At 48.5% G+C, this 17,464-nt stretch overlaps 1 protein-coding gene across 3 annotated transcripts in view; it reads right to left on the bottom strand.

Moving 5' to 3' along the window:
* The window catches only part of CAPZB (capping actin protein of muscle Z-line subunit beta), a 35,600-nt gene that overhangs the window by 479 nt on the left and 17,657 nt on the right, over positions 1 to 17,464 (bottom strand). For all 3 annotated transcript variants that reach the window (XM_075840518.1, XM_075840516.1, XM_075840515.1), the window contains exons 2-8: positions 10,972 to 11,061; positions 6,441 to 6,562; positions 5,975 to 6,088; positions 3,177 to 3,318; positions 2,755 to 2,871; positions 2,525 to 2,590; positions 2,085 to 2,161 (exon numbers count right to left, since the gene is read on the bottom strand). In XM_075840518.1, the coding sequence (XP_075696633.1) occupies positions 2,085 to 2,161; positions 2,525 to 2,590; positions 2,755 to 2,871; positions 3,177 to 3,318; positions 5,975 to 6,088; positions 6,441 to 6,562; positions 10,972 to 11,028 (695 nt within the window). In that variant the 5' untranslated portion in view covers positions 11,029 to 11,061. The remainder of the gene's footprint in view (positions 1 to 2,084; positions 2,162 to 2,524; positions 2,591 to 2,754; positions 2,872 to 3,176; positions 3,319 to 5,974; positions 6,089 to 6,440; positions 6,563 to 10,971; positions 11,062 to 17,464) is intronic.

Raw genomic sequence — 17,464 nt, 5'->3', positions numbered from 1 at the left:
ACTCAATGCATCCCCTATAGAGGGCGGCATCATCTATACAGGTCCTATAGTGTAGTGAGGAGCGTTAGTAACGGGTCCATCAAGTTCTACCAGGAAAAGATGGATGATGGGAGAAAAAGCAATTAGTCCTCATTAACGCGGAGCATTTTGGTTATTTATCTAGTCGAGTCGTCTGGAAGTATCGGACGCCCCCGGATCCGTAGTCTCGGCCTCTTTTACTACACGACATTATCCTGCTGGCCTTACATGCAGCTGACTGGCATTGTGCCATTATCTAGTTTATGATGTACCCACAGATCTATCTCCAGCAGTGACTCTCCTCGAGTTCTACACTAGATGAACCCCGAGTCTGTCTCACAATCTTCTATAAACACTCCTGACCTCCGGGAGGCGCTGTAGGTTATGTACTGGTCGCTACACTTTGCAGCCGTCTCAATATTACCGATTTACTGAGTCCATAAAATAGGGGTGAACATGTTGATAAAGGTTCGTTCTTCCTTTGCAGCTCATGACATGTAGAAGCCGGGAACGTGCTGTATAAAGGTGGTGGCGGCAGATTTAGGAAGTTGCGGGTAAATCTGGCCATACAGGGTCCGTCCCATTAACAAAACATTTCCCATTATGGCCGTTCTAAGATACCAAGACGAGACAAAGATTTCCGTGGAGGCCAGATTTAAAGGAGTATCAACAGTAGTTTTTTTATTAGGGCGGGGCCGTGACAACCTCATCCATTTTCAGGAGAAACAAAAACCATTAACGCAACGAGAACGCAGTGACTGCGCACATTGGGCGGATTAACTTTTGTAGGACTTTTAATAATTTCAGAATATAAAAGTCCTGCAACTTTCTAAAAGAATTTGACAACAAGCAGAGATCCTGAACATGGTCAGGAAACATATGGGCTGAAAACTCACAGCTGAGGGTTTGTTACAATTCTATCCAGTCTGTGAAATAAATAGCCTGAACTCCAGACTGACACATTCTCCTGCACTGTAGCAACATTGTAGAAACCGTTGCTGATAAATTCTATAGACTGGAAACAATGATAACAAACCCTCAGCTGTGAAAAATATGTTTTCACCCTAACTCTAAACCAGAATGTCCCTGTTCACTGACAGAAAGCGGAGATCTTGAAATGGTGAGGAATTAAACCAAGTCTATTAGAAAGCTGCAGAACTTATTATTATACAAATAGGACTTCATATAACACCAGAAACCCCCTTTATAATGACTGCTCAGTTTCCTATGACGTCCCCCATGATCAGGGGACCCCCCGTCAATGCTCTTTACTTCAGTATCGATATAAGGGCATCACACAGCGACCCATTGAAATTAAAAATCAGCAACAACCTGCTCTTACCTATAGGGGAGGGGGTCCATCCTGGGGACTATAAGCTACAGAACGAGCCCCTCCCCCACGTGCAGCCCGCACACTACGTGTTGTTAGATCACATGCACCTCAGTAAACTCCACAATGGGATTAGTCACTCCATGCAGCCCCACGTTCCAGCAACTCACCCCGTGAATGGGCAGATCGGCACCCACCACCTGCCAGGAAGCTGCCGCTGTAATGCAGAGCGGCCGGAGAAGCTGAAAATACTAACACTATCCCTTTAAGAAGACCGAACACAGGTAGCGCCGGCTTCACACTGCTTCATCTCACGCCTGTCATGCACAACACTGGAACGCAGGTGCTAGAGGAGCCGCCCGCTGCCATGCAGAACGCAGCGCTGTGGTGAGGGCGTCCCCCGGGCACACCATGCGGACACCACCGGCCTGTGTCAGGGGAGCGGTGACGGGCAGTGGGTACCTGGACTAGTTATCTGGCTGCAGGTAGATCTGGCGTTGTGTCAGCACCTGAGACAGCTCCCTCTGGAGTTGCCTAAATTTAACGTTGTCGGGGATTGCATCTATTGATCTACACCGAGTCCGGCGGGAGGAGAGAGAAGCGAGAAGAAGCTGGAATGAGACGGTCACAAAACACGGGGCGGAGTAGGGGGGAGGGGAACGGGTACAGGAAATGAAGTACGAGGAGCGGCCCGCCGCTGGGGAGCAACTGGACCGCGAGGAGCACGAAGCGTTACCTGAGCCCGTTGACTATGTCCTTGGTTTTCCCGAAGTAAATCTCATTGAGAGTGCTCCTGATTTTGTTCTCCATGTCCTGAAGTGAAAAAAAATAAAAAGATTATTGTAGGAAGACCGATCCCAAACCGGGTCTTAAAGGGCAAGCGTCACTAAAACAGACTAGACGCCGAAACGGTGTGGCTGCTCACTTAATATAGGGGGACACTAGTTGCCCTCTAGGGGGGGCATATTAAAGATATTCAAATATAAAGGCGTTTTCCTTTATTTTAAAATCTCTGGTTGCGGTCAGTGAATGAGAACAGGCTTGTGACAGGACAGCCTTAAACAAGATCGGTTAAGGGGTCTCGGCACTTATCAGACCACAGCGGATATCGGTGAAGAAACTTCTCTACGGCTCAGTAACTATTTTAGGGTCAGTTCGCCATTTGCGGGCACTTACCTCTACCAGCCGCCCAATATTTGCTATGTGGGGGGAGGAGTCGCTCACAGTCTCGTCCTTTTCCATCTGAAAGAAAGAGAAGACGCCAGTGAAATAAGAGAAATGGAAGGAAAACTGGGATGCCGTTTTCCATTAAAGCAGGTGACAATAATGGAGGCAAAAAAAAAGATTTCTGAACATTCGTTATTTCACCTATTTTAGCGCTTGGACGGCGCGGACGTGACTCTTACCTGCCGGGTGAGGCTTCCGCCCAGATTCATCGTCCCTGAGCCGCTCTTGTTTGTCTGCAGCCACAACATCACAGTAGAGGTCAGCTTATAATGAGCGGTGCGGCCGCTCGACTTCTCCTATAAACACAAAGACGTGGGTCACGGGAGGCGAACGCCGAGCAGAGCGGCAGCATTTAAAGGGCAAAACCCTGACTGCAAGTTATTAACGTCAATGGTGGAAAAATGAGCCAAATCCACAATGGATAGAGCGTGCCGGGGCTTTAAGAAAAATACAGCACCCCCTAGAGACCAAATGGTTAAAAACCAGTTTCCTGCAATGACGGCCGCAGTCCACGGGAACAGCTGCGCCCTACAGAGCGGGATCCTGTGCTGTGGACAAGCAGGTGCACTTTCATCTCGTGGCCACAAGGAGGCGCCGTTACCTGCACTTCCACTACATGGATGGAGTCCCAGCACCCCTTGATCTTCTTTGATCCATCTCCAGCTTTTTTGATTAGGATCACTCCGGCGAAGCCGTGGTCCAGATCCCAGAGATAGACGGAGGAGACGCCACCTTCAAAATACCTGCGGATGCAACAAACCGGTTCAAAACCCCTATACAGGACACGGCTAGAAACACAACGAGTTTTTATATAAGGCGGTCGACCCTGTTGGGAGCGGTAATAGCGGCCATATAGGTTCAGGAAGAGAGAAATAGAAGCACTGTGCCTTTAAGAGCATAAATCCCCCGTCTCTATACAGTTCTAGGGGGTTATTTTTATGCTACACTTAGTAACTGCCCCTATAGACCACATATAGCCTTCATGCCCACAATAGGCGGAGCGGATGATCAGGACTGTGATGCAGCGGAACATAACCCCCAGTCTCCGCCGGCCCTATGCATGGCAAAGATGACTGAACCCTAAAGTGCCGGCACGGGGTGTGGTGCGGCCCCCTCCTCTGCCTGCATTACGCGCTGCGCACTGTAGGAGGCGCTGCAGACTTCATCCTACCTACAATAGCAGTTTTTTATTATTTGGAAGAACATGAAACGAGCAGTGAAGGGGGGGGGGGGGGGGCTGGGAACAGCGTCGCAGGTTTGATGTGGTCGCCGCTGATGAGATTTTACATAACGGCTTTTGTGGGTATTTAAGGAATGTGCTAAAATGATGTCTGAAACCGCACGAAGCCCCCGGAGAGAGGCAGGACCAGACCTAACAGCAACCACATGGCAGAGCCGACCCTGCGCAGCCGCCAACCGTTCACTGCTGGCACAGCCCACTGCAGACGGACGCCCAGCAAGAGGTGGAAAAACACAATCTGCCCCTTTAACTCTTTGTGTAACTTATTGCAAACAGGTGGTAGAATAAACCAAAGAAAAATCATCACCCCCCAATATAATAAGAAAGTAACACCGGACAAAATACAGATGACCCCCCCCCCCCAAATACTGGAAGACAGGACATCAACATGAGACCCCCAAGTGTCATCATCCTGTCCCCCGAGTGCCATTCCTTATCCCGTCCCCAGAGTGTCAACGTATCCTTATCCCTTCCCCAGAGGGCCATCACCCCGTACCCCAAGGGCCATCACCCCGTACCCCAAGGGCCATCACCCCGTACCCCAAGGGCCATCACCCCGTACCCCAAGGGCCATCACCCCATACCCCAAATGTCAGTGTCGTCCTCAGTCGCCTCCCTGTTTCAGATCTGCTCCTGCACCGGTTATCACGTACCTACAAAAAGCCCATGATAATCTACCCTCGCAGCAGCTGGACAATGGAGACCTGGTTGTCAGCAGCCTATGGAACTACAAGTCCCAGAATGCCCATCACGTCTTTGGGAGCTAGATAAAGTACCAAGCATGGCTGGAACTTGTAGTTCCCTGTAAGTCAGAACACTTCTGTAACTCTGCGCCTTCTAGGAACATCTGTCACTAACCGCAGAATGATCGGCGCGTCCCAACATGGTGCCAGCCAGGTCCTATCGGGCATCGGCAGCGTAATTCTATCTGGGCTGCACAGGTGCAGCGCGCTGCCCCCCCTCTGGCTGACATACCGAGGCCCTGGAGTCAGAGCAGAACCTGTGCCATCTGCCTGAAGCGCAACAACATCTGCACATCCTAGCAAGACGCCGAAACCTGAGCGGGAGGCCGTGTCCCCGGATCACACCAGCTGAATCCTCGACTCAGAGCCCAGTACAGACCAGTATGAGGGGGGGGGGGGCTACGGTCACCTCAACCAACCACGTGTAACAAATCTAGATCTGTACCAGTGATGATCAGTCCCCTGCTTGATCAGTGTCTGCAGAGCTAGCTCCGGTGATTTGCATTCTGGGAAGTCTAGTTCCTCCACCAGTCACTGTACAGTCATTGCCCCCTGCATTATAGGAGCTCAGCTAAGCTTTAGTGGGGAGGTCTGTCCACAAGCTTGCTGACTGTTTCCAATAACAAAATCAGCAGCTTTCATTTTTATTTTAAGTTGTAAAAAACAGGAGTAGAGTTGCCGCTTTGTAATATCAACACATTTGCTCTGTATACAAGACATATGGCTGCCAGGCGTATACAACGTAATGGGCAATGATGACGCCCCCGCCGGACCTCCCCGGCGATTGTCCTGATGGAAATGTCTATCAGATACTCAGAACAATATTCCCAACCACCGGCCGATCGTGGGTTGTTCTGAGTGAGCAGACTTTAGTGTGTGCCCCCGGCTGACACGAGACACATTGCAGCACGGACTCCTTATTAATGCTGTGAAACGTGTAACGCAGAACAGGCGCAGCACGAATCACGTACATATCTCAGGGTGGGGGGCATGCTCAGCCCCCAGGGTTAATTCTCAGATCTGTGGGCCGATACTAACCGCAGGATAGGAAACAAATCACGAGAAAAAAAAAAGGAAGAAGAATACAAAAGCGCCGCGTAACCCCTGTCCGTCTCCCCGGGGCCCGGCGCTCAGCCTCACACTCTGCCCCGGCAGCTGGAGAAACGCTTGTTCAGTCTGATGCGGAGACCGCACTCCACGATGGGAGCCGTGACCTCATCATGACATCATGCCGTCTGCGCGGAGTGCGAGCCCGTCGTTCCTGTGTTACCCTGGTGCTCGAGTCCCAAACAAAAGAATCTGGATTTAATCATCGTCCCGCACGCCGAGCTTCGCTTTATAAGACGCGGCAGAGCAGGCGGCTACTCACGAAGAATCCCCCCACCCCCGAGAGAGAAGAGGAGGAGGAGAACCTACAGGTCTCGGTACTGGTCGAAGGCGTTGTTCGCTTCCACCTCCAGTTTACGCAGACGAGCGGACGGCATGGCTCCATCTTCCAAGGGTGGGTCGTACTTATTGCTCCACGGAGACCTGCGGGTGGGAAGAGAAGAGGAGCCGGTAAGGAGCATTCGAGGTGATGGAGAAGATCAGGTCATTGTACAGATCACAGTCCGTTTAGCCGTCTTGCACGCGACGGCGTTCCGCTCGGACCGTTTTTCATGAAAACGGACCGGACTATGATCCATGGAACACATACGGTCTTTCCGCGGATCACGGACGGGACTCTGGCGGCATACACGGTCGTGTGCATTAGGACTTCTAATCCGGAGGTTCTGGAGACCATGACCCGGGAAGAGGCACAGCACGCATTACATAGAAATCTTAATGGGATTAATGGCCGCCGACCCGACACCGGACTCCAGGAAGAAGGGGTCCACATTACCTGTAGGAGTCTCCATCTCTGTTATAGTCACACAGCAGATAGTCTTTGCCCACGACCTTATCCCGGGCGATCTTCAGGGGCTGGTCAACTGAGGACAGGAGATCTTCACAGAGACTGGGTACCTGCGTGAAACAAAAACTCCTCAGTCATACTTTGCAGAAAGCAGTAAAGGGAGAGTGTCAGGGGACTAAACACAATGTGGATGTATCTGAAACCGCTGTGCTTATAAATAGGCAATTGATTTGCAACAAGGCCGTAAAGTGAAAAACTCATGATTAAACAAGGTTCCTACAGCTAGGGCAGGTCTATTTATGAAATTGCTATTTTGCAGCAAGCATTAAAGGGAGATGTTCAAGTGACCAAACACAATCGTGATTCATCTGAAACGTTTTTTTTTAAAAATTGCAGTAAGGTGAGATGTCAATCAGTTCTCACCAAGTCAACATTGGGCCAACATGCCTGAAACACACAGGGCGTTGTTAAAGTGATAGCGGCCTATTTTATTTTTACATTTGTGTTTTTAAACCAGTGAAGGAGAATAAGGGGAGAGATGTGTACAGAGGCGAGACATCAAAGGCGCGCGGCCCTCTGCCCACCGACTTCCTGCAGCTCCCAATAAAAGAGGAATGCTCAGCGATTAGCGAGCCGAGAGCACGGCACTCACATTCCTCTGCTCTATGTCCCGTCCTGGGCAGATGCCTAATTAGCTCGGTCTGGAAAAATGGGGGGGGGGGGGGGGGGGCGCGACTTAACTCTTAAAAAACTACCATTATCAAGAATACAAATCCACAAGTCAAGAAAGATAGGAAAGCTGGGTGACAACCAATGTAGCAGCTTTTACAGTGTGAGCAAAAGTTGCCACCCAGCTTTCCTATGCCTAGTTATGCAGTTCATACGTCTAGAAAAGCGGAGTGACAACCTCACTGTTATACAGGCCATATGGTCTTCTGTTAGGAGGGTGCGTGTCCACAAGCTTACTGACAGTTTCCAATAACAATCAGCAGAATAGCGAGTGCAGCTCTGGAGTATAATACAGGGTATAACTCCGGATCAGTACAGGATAAGTAATGTAATGTATGTACATAGTGACTCCACCAGCAGAATAGTGAGTGCAGCTCTGGAGTATAATACAGGATGTAACTCAGGATCAGTACAGGATAAGTAATGTAATGTATGTACACAGTGACTCCACCAGCAGAATAGTGAGTGCAGCTCTAGAGTATAATACAGGATGTAACTCAGGATCAGTACAGGATAAGTAATGTATGTAACAGTGACTCACCCTGCAGAATAGTGAGTGCAGCTCTGGAGTATAATACAGGATATAACTCCGGATCAGTACAGGATAAGTAATGTAATGTATGTACATAGTGACTCCACCAGCAGAATAGTGAGTGCAGCTCTGGAGTATAATACAGGATGTAACTCAGGATCAGTACAGGATAAGTAATGTAATGTATGTACACAGTGACTCCACCAGCAGAATAGTGAGTGCAGCTCTGGAGTATAATACAGGATGTAACTCAGGATCAGTACAGGATAAGTAATGTCATGTATATACACAGTGACTCCACCAGCAGAATAGTGAGTGCAGCTCTGGAGTATAATACAGGATGTAACTCAGGATCAGTACAGGATAAGTAATGTAATGTATGTACATAGTGACTCCACCAGCAGAATAGTGAGTGCAGCTCTGGAGTATAATACAGGATATAACTCAGGATCAGTACAGGATAAGTAATGTAATGTATGTACACAGTGACTCCACCAGCAGAATAGTGAGTGCAGCTCTAGAGTATAATACAGGATGTAACTCAGGATCAGTACAGGATAAGTAATGTATGTAACAGTGACTCACCCTGCAGAATAGTGAGTGCAGCTCTGGAGTATAATACAGGATGTAACTCAGGATCAGCACTCCGCTATTTATGGGGGTTAATCCTATATATTGCTGCTTACGGACACATCTTGTAAGGCATTAAGATGAATGAACGCTGCTGAATTTGATTTCTTGGTGGTGGAAAATTTAGAAACGACAATTGCGGCTCTCACTATGGATGGATTGTGAAGCACCTGGCGGGGAAGGTTTCAGACTTGGGTGGGCCAAAGAGCATGTAAAGGTCATGTATGAGTGTGTTGTGCGGAAAGATCGCCTATCAGCGCTGAGAGGATGGGTGGTAAAGGGTACGGAAATCTCCGGACGGCTTGGAAAGGGGGGGGGGGGGGTAACAATGAAACTTCAGAAAGTCTTCAGGGGACATTCAAAGAGGTAGAACACAAAGAGACGACAAATTGAAAGAAGTTAATGAGATTCTGATAGCCGTGCGCGGAACAAGGTTTCTCTTGTCGTACCTGGAGACGCAGCCCCCTCCCCCGATTCACTCAGCCAGGTATCTGAACAAACTTAATTAAACTTAACCACTTGCCAACCGACCGTACAAGACTGCGGCCATTGTCCGGGCAGTAACCAGATACCCGAAGAGATGGCGAGCTGGGATACGGACCAAGAGGGAAATGAAAGCATCGGACCGGTCACGGCTGACAGGTGGGAAGTGGACGGGAGGCTCAGACACGGCTACATGGATCTCCTTACAATGGGAGCTCAGAGGTTTCTCTCAATCGCTCTCCTCCTACAACATTTAAGTACAGTAGTGATGTATGAAGGAAACGTAAAGAAGGAGCGCAGACCCCACCCCCACCCTGGAAAACCTCAGTTTGCAGCAGCCACCAAGTGCAGACACGAGAGACGGAATTGCTGATGTGGGGGGGGGGGGGGGCGGGCAATGGACGGTCCGTAGTTGATTTCTCATAAGCTTGGCTATCAAAGTTGACTCAACGAAAGCCCCTTAAAATATTATCTTCAGCGTGAAGCTCATCTTTATGGGAAAGACCCTCTTAGGAAAAGTGGGTGGTGGGCCCCCTAGGAGTCACGAGGGCAGCCAGAGTCTCTGTGGTGTGTGAGCAGCTCGTGGTTGGAGGGTTACCCTGTTCTTTTCTTCTCTGGGATAAAGGCCACAATCCCCGGCTTCATTAAGAGGATATAAACGAGAGCCGCGGCTTAATTCCTGTCTGTCTCGCTCCAGTCACGCTCTCTGCACTCACCCCTGCCTCTGTGGATCACGAGATGTGTGACTGACGGGCCGGCTAATGTGATCTAATTATCAGCGCTGGGAAGGCGACGGCTGCCGCGCTAATGAAGGTAAACCGTATGGGAACCGTGTGGGGGATGCTATTCACTGAGACCACGCGCTACAAAGCCCTGCCTGATGGGGGCAGCAGAGGGAATATCCTCATAATGCAACAACCGGATTACTGGAGCGACACTACCGACTCCAAGATCCAAGACGGGGAGGGAAGCAAGACTAATGACAGTATTACAGCAGAAGACCCAAGGGGCTTGTCCAGATTTATTATGGTACAGGGCTCAAACTTAGCACGGCATGACCAGACCTAACGCAGGGGGAGCAGGGGGCCTTAACCAGACCAAGGGCAGGTGGAGCAGGGGGCCTTAACCAGACCAAGGGCAGGTGGAGCAGGGGGCCTTAACCAGACCAAGGGCAGGTGGAGCAGGGGGCCTTAACCAGACCAAGGACAGGGGGAGCAGGGGGGCTTAACCACACCAAGGGCAGGTGGAGCAGGGGGCCTTAACCACACCAAGGGCAGGTGGAGCAGGGGGGCTTAACCACACCAAGGACAGGTGGAGCAGGGGGGCTTAACCACACCAAGGACAGGTGGAGCAGGGGGGCTTAACCACACCAAGGGCAGGTGGAGCAGGGGGCCTTAACCACACCAAGGGCAGGTGGAGCAGGGGGCCTTAACCACACCAAGGACAGGTGGAGCAGGGGGCCTTAACCAGACCTAGCACAGGTGGAGCAGGGGGGCCTTAACCAGACCAAGGGCAGGTGGAGCAGGGGCCTTAACCAGACCAAGGGCAGGTGGAGCAGGGGGCCTTAACCACACCAAGGGCAGGTGGAGCAGGGGGCCTTAACCACACCAAGGGCAGGTGGAGCAGGGGGCCTTAACCACACCAAGGGCAGGTGGAGCAGGGGGCCTTAACCACACCAAGGGCAGGTGGAGCAGGGGGGTTTAACCACACCAAGGGCAGGTGGAGCAGGGGCCTTAACCAGACCAAGGGCAGGTGGAGCAGGGGGCCTTAACCAGACCAAGGGCAGGTGGAGCAGGGGGCCTTAACCAGACCAAGGGCAGGTGGAGCAGGGGGCCTTAACCAGACCAAGGGCAGGTGGAGCAGGGGGCCTTAACCAGACCAAGGGCAGGTGGAGCAGGGGGCCTTAACCAGACCAAGGACAGGTGGAGCAGGGGGGCTTAACCACACCAAGGGCAGGTGGAGCAGGGGGCCTTAACCACACCAAGGGCAGGTGGAGCAGGGGGCCTTAACCACACCAAGGACAGGTGGAGCAGGGGCCTTAACCAGACCTAGCACAGGTGGAGCAGGGGCCTTAACCACACCAAGGACAGGTGGAGCAGGGGGCCTTATATAAAGAAAATTAGAGATAGAGAAGAGCATTCTTACCAAGTCAATGAGGTCACTGAGGTTCTTCTCAATCTGTTGGGGAGGGAGTCGCCTCATTAAATCCAAGGCACAGTCCAACTGCTGGTCACTCTGAAAGACAAAATATGCGAATTTTTTTTTACAATGTTATGAAAAGTCTGAAGCTTCGCCAAACCCATCCACAGCCCCCACCCGACTGCCTGTAAGGAACACAATATCCGGAAACCACTGACTGCGGCGTCACCATGTGCACAACCTGTGTCATCAGCCCTGGGTGGCACAATTTATACTCCGCGTTACTATTACTGGTATTTTCTGCCCCTTCCTTGTAGTAAACACGGATTTACACTGCAATTTTGGGGATCCCAGAGTTTGCAGGACGCCGCTCTACAGCCCCAACTCTGCAGGGGGTGGTTGTTGCAGCATCTTCCAGCAGGTGGCGCTGGTCTCCTCCTCTGAGCAGCAGAGATAAGATTGGGAAAGTTCAGATCAGCACTTTGTGTAGATGACGCCGGGGGCTGGCACCATTCACCCACAGACCTGCCAGGTCCCCCACCCCCCCGAGGTATGTGTACTATGCTGCCCGGCCATCCTTATGTAATCTGATGGAGCATTTACTCTTGGCTGCTGATTTGCTCCACTCAATAGCGATCGTTTATTCACATGGACTGGAGGAGAACTGGAGACCAGGACTGTGGGTGATCTGATCAGACAATCTTACACATAGTACCATGCCCACACTCCATATAGTGCCCACACTATACAGTGCTGCGCCCATACAGTGTTGCACCCATACAGTGCCACTACGGAGCCCTATACATTGCCGTGCCCACACTATACAGTGTGCAGTGCCCACACAGCGTCCACGCCATGAACACTGCACTGCCCACACCCCATAGAAACGTACTGCAGGCACATGGCACACATGCCGAGTTTAGTCCAAGTCCCTCACATTGCCCACACCCAACACATGCCATTGGATACATATAGTGCAGTACGAGCTCAACCAGATGGTGATACTGGTGCAACCATTAAGTGTGCCCCCTATGTAGGCAGTGTTGGCAGCTACTGTGGGTATTGCAGCATTAGTTACAACGACGGCCTGTTCAGGCGGCGACCCTGGAATTTGCCTCTCACCAGAGAGCAGAAAGTGGGAAACTGGACCAGACGGACCCGGAGTGTCCCCAGCGGCGACCAGAGGAGGGAACACTGATACTGAAACTCCCGCACCCCAGGGGGAAGGGGGTTGTAGAACCTGAGAAAATCCCTCCAGACCACAAAATAATAACATGGGGGTCTCCCAACCATTCTGCATGTTCACAGAACACTGAGGAACTTTGTACATACGTTACTTATCTACTCCAGTCACATCCAAAGCTGCATTCAAAATTCTGCTTGGCTTTCACTTGGAATTTGCCAGCACTGTTTTAACCACCCAACAAATCCTGCCACTATTCAGCAACACCTAAAAGATTTCTATCACACACACACATTATTCCACCAGTATAACCCCCACTAAGCGTCTACTACAACGCCCAACAGCTGAACAAGCAGAGGAGGAGGTCCAGTGAGATGTAAAGACCGGAGACAAGGGATCGTAGGAAACCAGAAGAAGGGGGTGTGGGACAAGAAGCTGCAAGAGCTGAAGCAGAAAGTGGAGAAAAGACAGAAGATGCGAAACAAAGCGCAAAACGGAAACTAAACAGCAAAAAATGATCTCAAAACGTACAATATATGGCCAGGAGAAGTGGTACTGTGCAGTTCTCTCTCTCTCATATATATATATATACACGATAGGAGAAGTGGTACTGCGCAGTGTCCATATATACAGAGAATAATACAGATACTGAGAATTACACCCAGTATACAGCACAGGAGAAGTGGTACTGTGCAGTGTATATATATACAGAATAATACAGATACTGAGAATTACACCCAGTATACAGGACAGGAGAAGTGGTACTGTGCAGTGTCCATATACAGAATAATACAGATACTGAGAATTACACCCAGTATACAGGACAGGAGAAGTGGTGCTGTGCAGTGTATATATACACAGAATAATACAGATACTGAGAATTACACCCAGTATACAGGACAGGAGAAGTGGTACTGTGCAGTGTCCATATATACAGAATAATACAGATACTGAGAATTACACCCAGTATACAGGCCAGGAGAAGTAGTACTGTGCAGTGTATATATACACAGAATAATACAGATACTGAGAATTACACCCAGTATACAGGACAGGAGAAGTGGTGCTGTGCAGTGTATATATACACAGAATAATACAGATACTGAGAATTACACCCAGTATACAGGACAGGAGAGTAGTGGTACTGTGCAGTGTCCATATACAGAATAATACAGATACTGAGAATTACACCCAGTATACAGGACAGGAGAAGTGGTACTGTGCAGTGTCCATATATACAGAATAATACAGATACTGAGAATTACACCCAGTATACAGGACAGGAGAAGTTGTACTGTGCAGTGTATATACAGAATAATACAGATACTGAGAATTACACCCAGTATACAGGACAGGAGAAGTGGTACTGTGCAGTGTCCATATATACAGAATAATACAGATACTGAGAATTACACCCAGTATACAGGACAGGAGAAGTGGTACTGTGCAGTGTGTATATATACAGAATAATACAGATACTGAGAATTACACCCAGTATACAGGACAGGGGAAGTGGTACTGTGCAGTGTCCATATATACAGAATAATACAGATACTGAGAATTACACCCAGTATACAGGACAGGAGAAGTAGTACTGTGCAGTGTATATATACAGAATAATACAGATACTGAGAATTACACCCAGTATACAGGACAGGAGAAGTGGTACTGCGCAGTGTCTATATATACAGAATAATACAGATACTGAGAATTACACCCAGTATACAGGACAGGAGAAGTGCTACTGTGCAGTGTATATATACAGAATAATACAGATACTGAGAATTACACCCAGTATACAGGACAGGAGAAGTGGTACTGTGCAGTGTCTATATATACAGAATAATACAGATACTGAGAATTACACCCAGTATACAGGACAGGAGAAGTGCTACTGTGCAGTGTATATATACAGAATAATACAGATACTGAGAATTACACCCAGTATACAGGACAGGAGAAGTGGTACTGTGCAGTGTCCATATATACAGAATAATACAGATACTGAGAATTACACCCAGTATACAGGACAGGAGAAGTGGTACTGTGCAGTGTACATATATATACAGAATAATACAGATACTGAGAATTACACCCAGTATACAGGACAGGAGAAGTGGTACTGTGCAGTGTCCATATATACAGAATAATATAGATACTGAGAATTACCCCCAGTATACAGGACAGGAGAAGTGGTACTGTGCAGTGTCCATATATACAGAATAATACAGATACTGAGAATTACCCCCAGTATACAGGACAGGAGAAGTGGTACTGTGCACTGTCCATATATACAGATACTGAGAATTACACCCAGTATACAGGACAGGAGAGGTAGTACTGTGCAGTGTCCATATATACAGAATAATACAGATACTGAGAATTACACCCAGTATACAGGACAGGAGAAGTGGTACTGTGCAGTGTCTATATATACAGAATAATACAGATACTGAGAATTACACCCAGTATACAGGACAGGAGAAATAGTACTGGGCAGTGTCTATATATACAGAATAATACAGATACTGAGAATTACACCCAGTATACAGGACAGGAGAAGTGGTACTGTGCAGTGTCCATATATACAGAATAATACAGATACTGAGAATTACACCCAGTATACAGGACAAGAGAAGTGGTACTGTGCAGTGTTCATATATACAGAATAATACAGATACTGATAATTACACCCAGCATAAAGGACAGGAGAAGTGGTGCTGTGCAGTGTCTATATATACAGAATAATACAGATACTGAGAATTACACCCAGTATACAGGACAGGAGAAGTGGTACTGTGCAGTGTATATATATACAGAATAATACAGGTACTGATAATTACACCCAGTATACAGGACAGGAGAAGTGGTACTGTGCAGTGTCTATATATACAGAATAATACAGATACTGAGAATTACACCCAGTATACAGGACAGGAGGAGTGGTACTGTGCAGTGTCCATATATACAGAATAATACAGATACTGAGAATTACACCCAGTATACAGGACAGGAGGAGTGGTACTGTGCAGTGTCCATATATACAGAATAATACAGATACTGAGAATTACACCCAGTATACAGGACAGGAGGAGTGGTACTGTGCAGTGTCCATATATACAGAGTAATACAGATACTGAGAATTACACCCAGTATACAGGGCAGGAGAAGTGGTACTGTGCAGTGTCTATACACTGATATCAGTATAGAAGTTGTACTGTGCACACAGTAATTATAAGGGGATCGGTTAGCTGGCATTGTGTCTTGTGGGCTTCTTCACACCACGGTTTTGCATCTGGTTAACGGCACGGTTTTTTGGTTGGGGGGGGGGTGAAGACTGGAAATACAATTATATAAATCAGCACCTCCTCCTGTATTTCACTTCTATTGTACAAAAAACACAAAGATCGGTCTGGATTCTGCGCTTTAGGATATAAAAAAGGACATAATTTGTGTGTCCTGTAACATCAGTTTTAATGAAAAATTTACCCAATAATTGAAAACAGGATGAAACAAGGTGTGAACGTAGCCGAAAAACCCAGCAGGAATGTACAGTAAATATTCTGTGCTGCGGCGATGGACGGAAACACTCGATATTAATGATGTTTGACAAGGGCTCAGAGTGAGAGTTACCACGCACAGGGCTGTATACAGGGGGGCAGATACCGGCAGGGCTGTATAAAAGGGGGGCAGATACCGGCAGGGCTGTATAAAAGGGGGGCAGATACCGGCAGGGCTGTATAAAAGGGGGGCAGATACCGGCAGGGCTGTATAAAAGGGGGGCAGATACCGGCAGGGCTGTATAAAAGGGGGGCAGATGCCAGCAGGGCTGTATACAGGGGGGCAGATAGGAGTGGAACCCTGGACACAGTTTCTCACAGACAGTCGCCGCAGGTTGTCAGAGGTCGGAGGGAGGTAAGCGGAGCCTCCTGCCTCATCCATGTGCGGTCAGTGATTACAGCGCAGTGTTTATCTCATGGCGGGATGTTTATTTCTCCGGAGCAGCGTTTTTCTCCCCTTGTTATATTGGACTTGCCTTTCATCCGACGCCAAGACTATCATCTGTGATTAGGTCGGCAGGACGCATCGCTGTGAGCAATCTGCGTCTTGGATGGATTTGTGCCTCCTGCTGGACGCACTCTCCTGTCAGCAGCTGCGAACCATCCCCCTATTGTCACGCACAACGCAGTAAACAGCCCGCAATGAACAGCATTTCTCACTTCCCGAACACTTTGCTTTTCGGAGGGTTTTTTTGTACTTATTTTGAAGGATTTCATACTGGTTTTCTCCAATCACAACCAGAGCTGCTTTCAAAATTCTTCTGGTTGCCCATGGAAACAGAAAGCGGCTTCTCTTTACCCCAATGAGAGCCAGTCAACTGAGCTCCCATAATGCAATGCTCACTGTTAGGAAGGAAACCAGCCAAATTGCGACTGCAGCTGTGGTTGTGACTGGAGTATAAGCCAACTCAAGATCAGTGCAAGATAAGCACAGCAGAGGAATTGCAAGTTTACTCAACTTTCTATGTAGCTTTTAAATGGGAAAATTGTAACATTTTAGATCACAAGTTGGGCCTTTAAAATAAAAATTCCCCAAGTAAATAAAGTCCCGCAGTCGTCCCGTGTCACGTTATAAAAAATTATATTCAGCCGTTAATCTGTTTTTGGGAAAGGTGGGTAACACATCATGGCTGCCACCACAGCTCCAACAAGGTTTGCCATCCAGCTTTCCAAGACCCCTGAATAGTAAATCTGCCGATTCTCCATAGATACTGGAGCGGTGGATGGATCGCTGCAGAACCGGATGACGTAACAGAGGCCAGACCGGCTGTCATCCCACTGAAGGACACTACAGCCGCAAATGGCTGATAACAGAGAACAGATTGCAGTAACGAGCGCATAGAGAGGAGATGGACTGCGGGTGGAGTCAGATCTTCCCTATTGTAAAACGTCAATACAAAGTGCAGCTCCACCAGTCTCCACCCACCATCAAACCGGGGGGCTCCAGGTCTACATAGAAATAATAAAAGCTCCATCGTTGTATATGGAAATTTCTGCAACCTTAGAATAGTGAATTTGTCAGGCTGCGGGTGATCCCGCCCCTCCTGCTGAGCCCCTCCCATTTGAATAAAAATTGTCCAGGGTTGCTTTAAAAAATGTTTCCTAAAATTACAAAAATAAAAAAATTGCCCAAATTGCTACTTTTTTACACTAGAAAAGAGCATAATAAACCCGCCTTGTGTTTAAATTCCAAACCATTTTCAAGATCTCTGCTTGCCATCAGTGAACATTCTTGTATACAGCGGCATAAACCTAG

Source organism: Rhinoderma darwinii, chromosome 10 (assembly GCF_050947455.1).
Source record: "Rhinoderma darwinii isolate aRhiDar2 chromosome 10, aRhiDar2.hap1, whole genome shotgun sequence".
Taxonomy (NCBI): domain Eukaryota; kingdom Metazoa; phylum Chordata; class Amphibia; order Anura; family Rhinodermatidae; genus Rhinoderma; species Rhinoderma darwinii.
The sequence above is the reverse complement of the archived record's forward strand: the minus strand, read 5'-3'. Positions and strand labels throughout refer to the sequence as shown.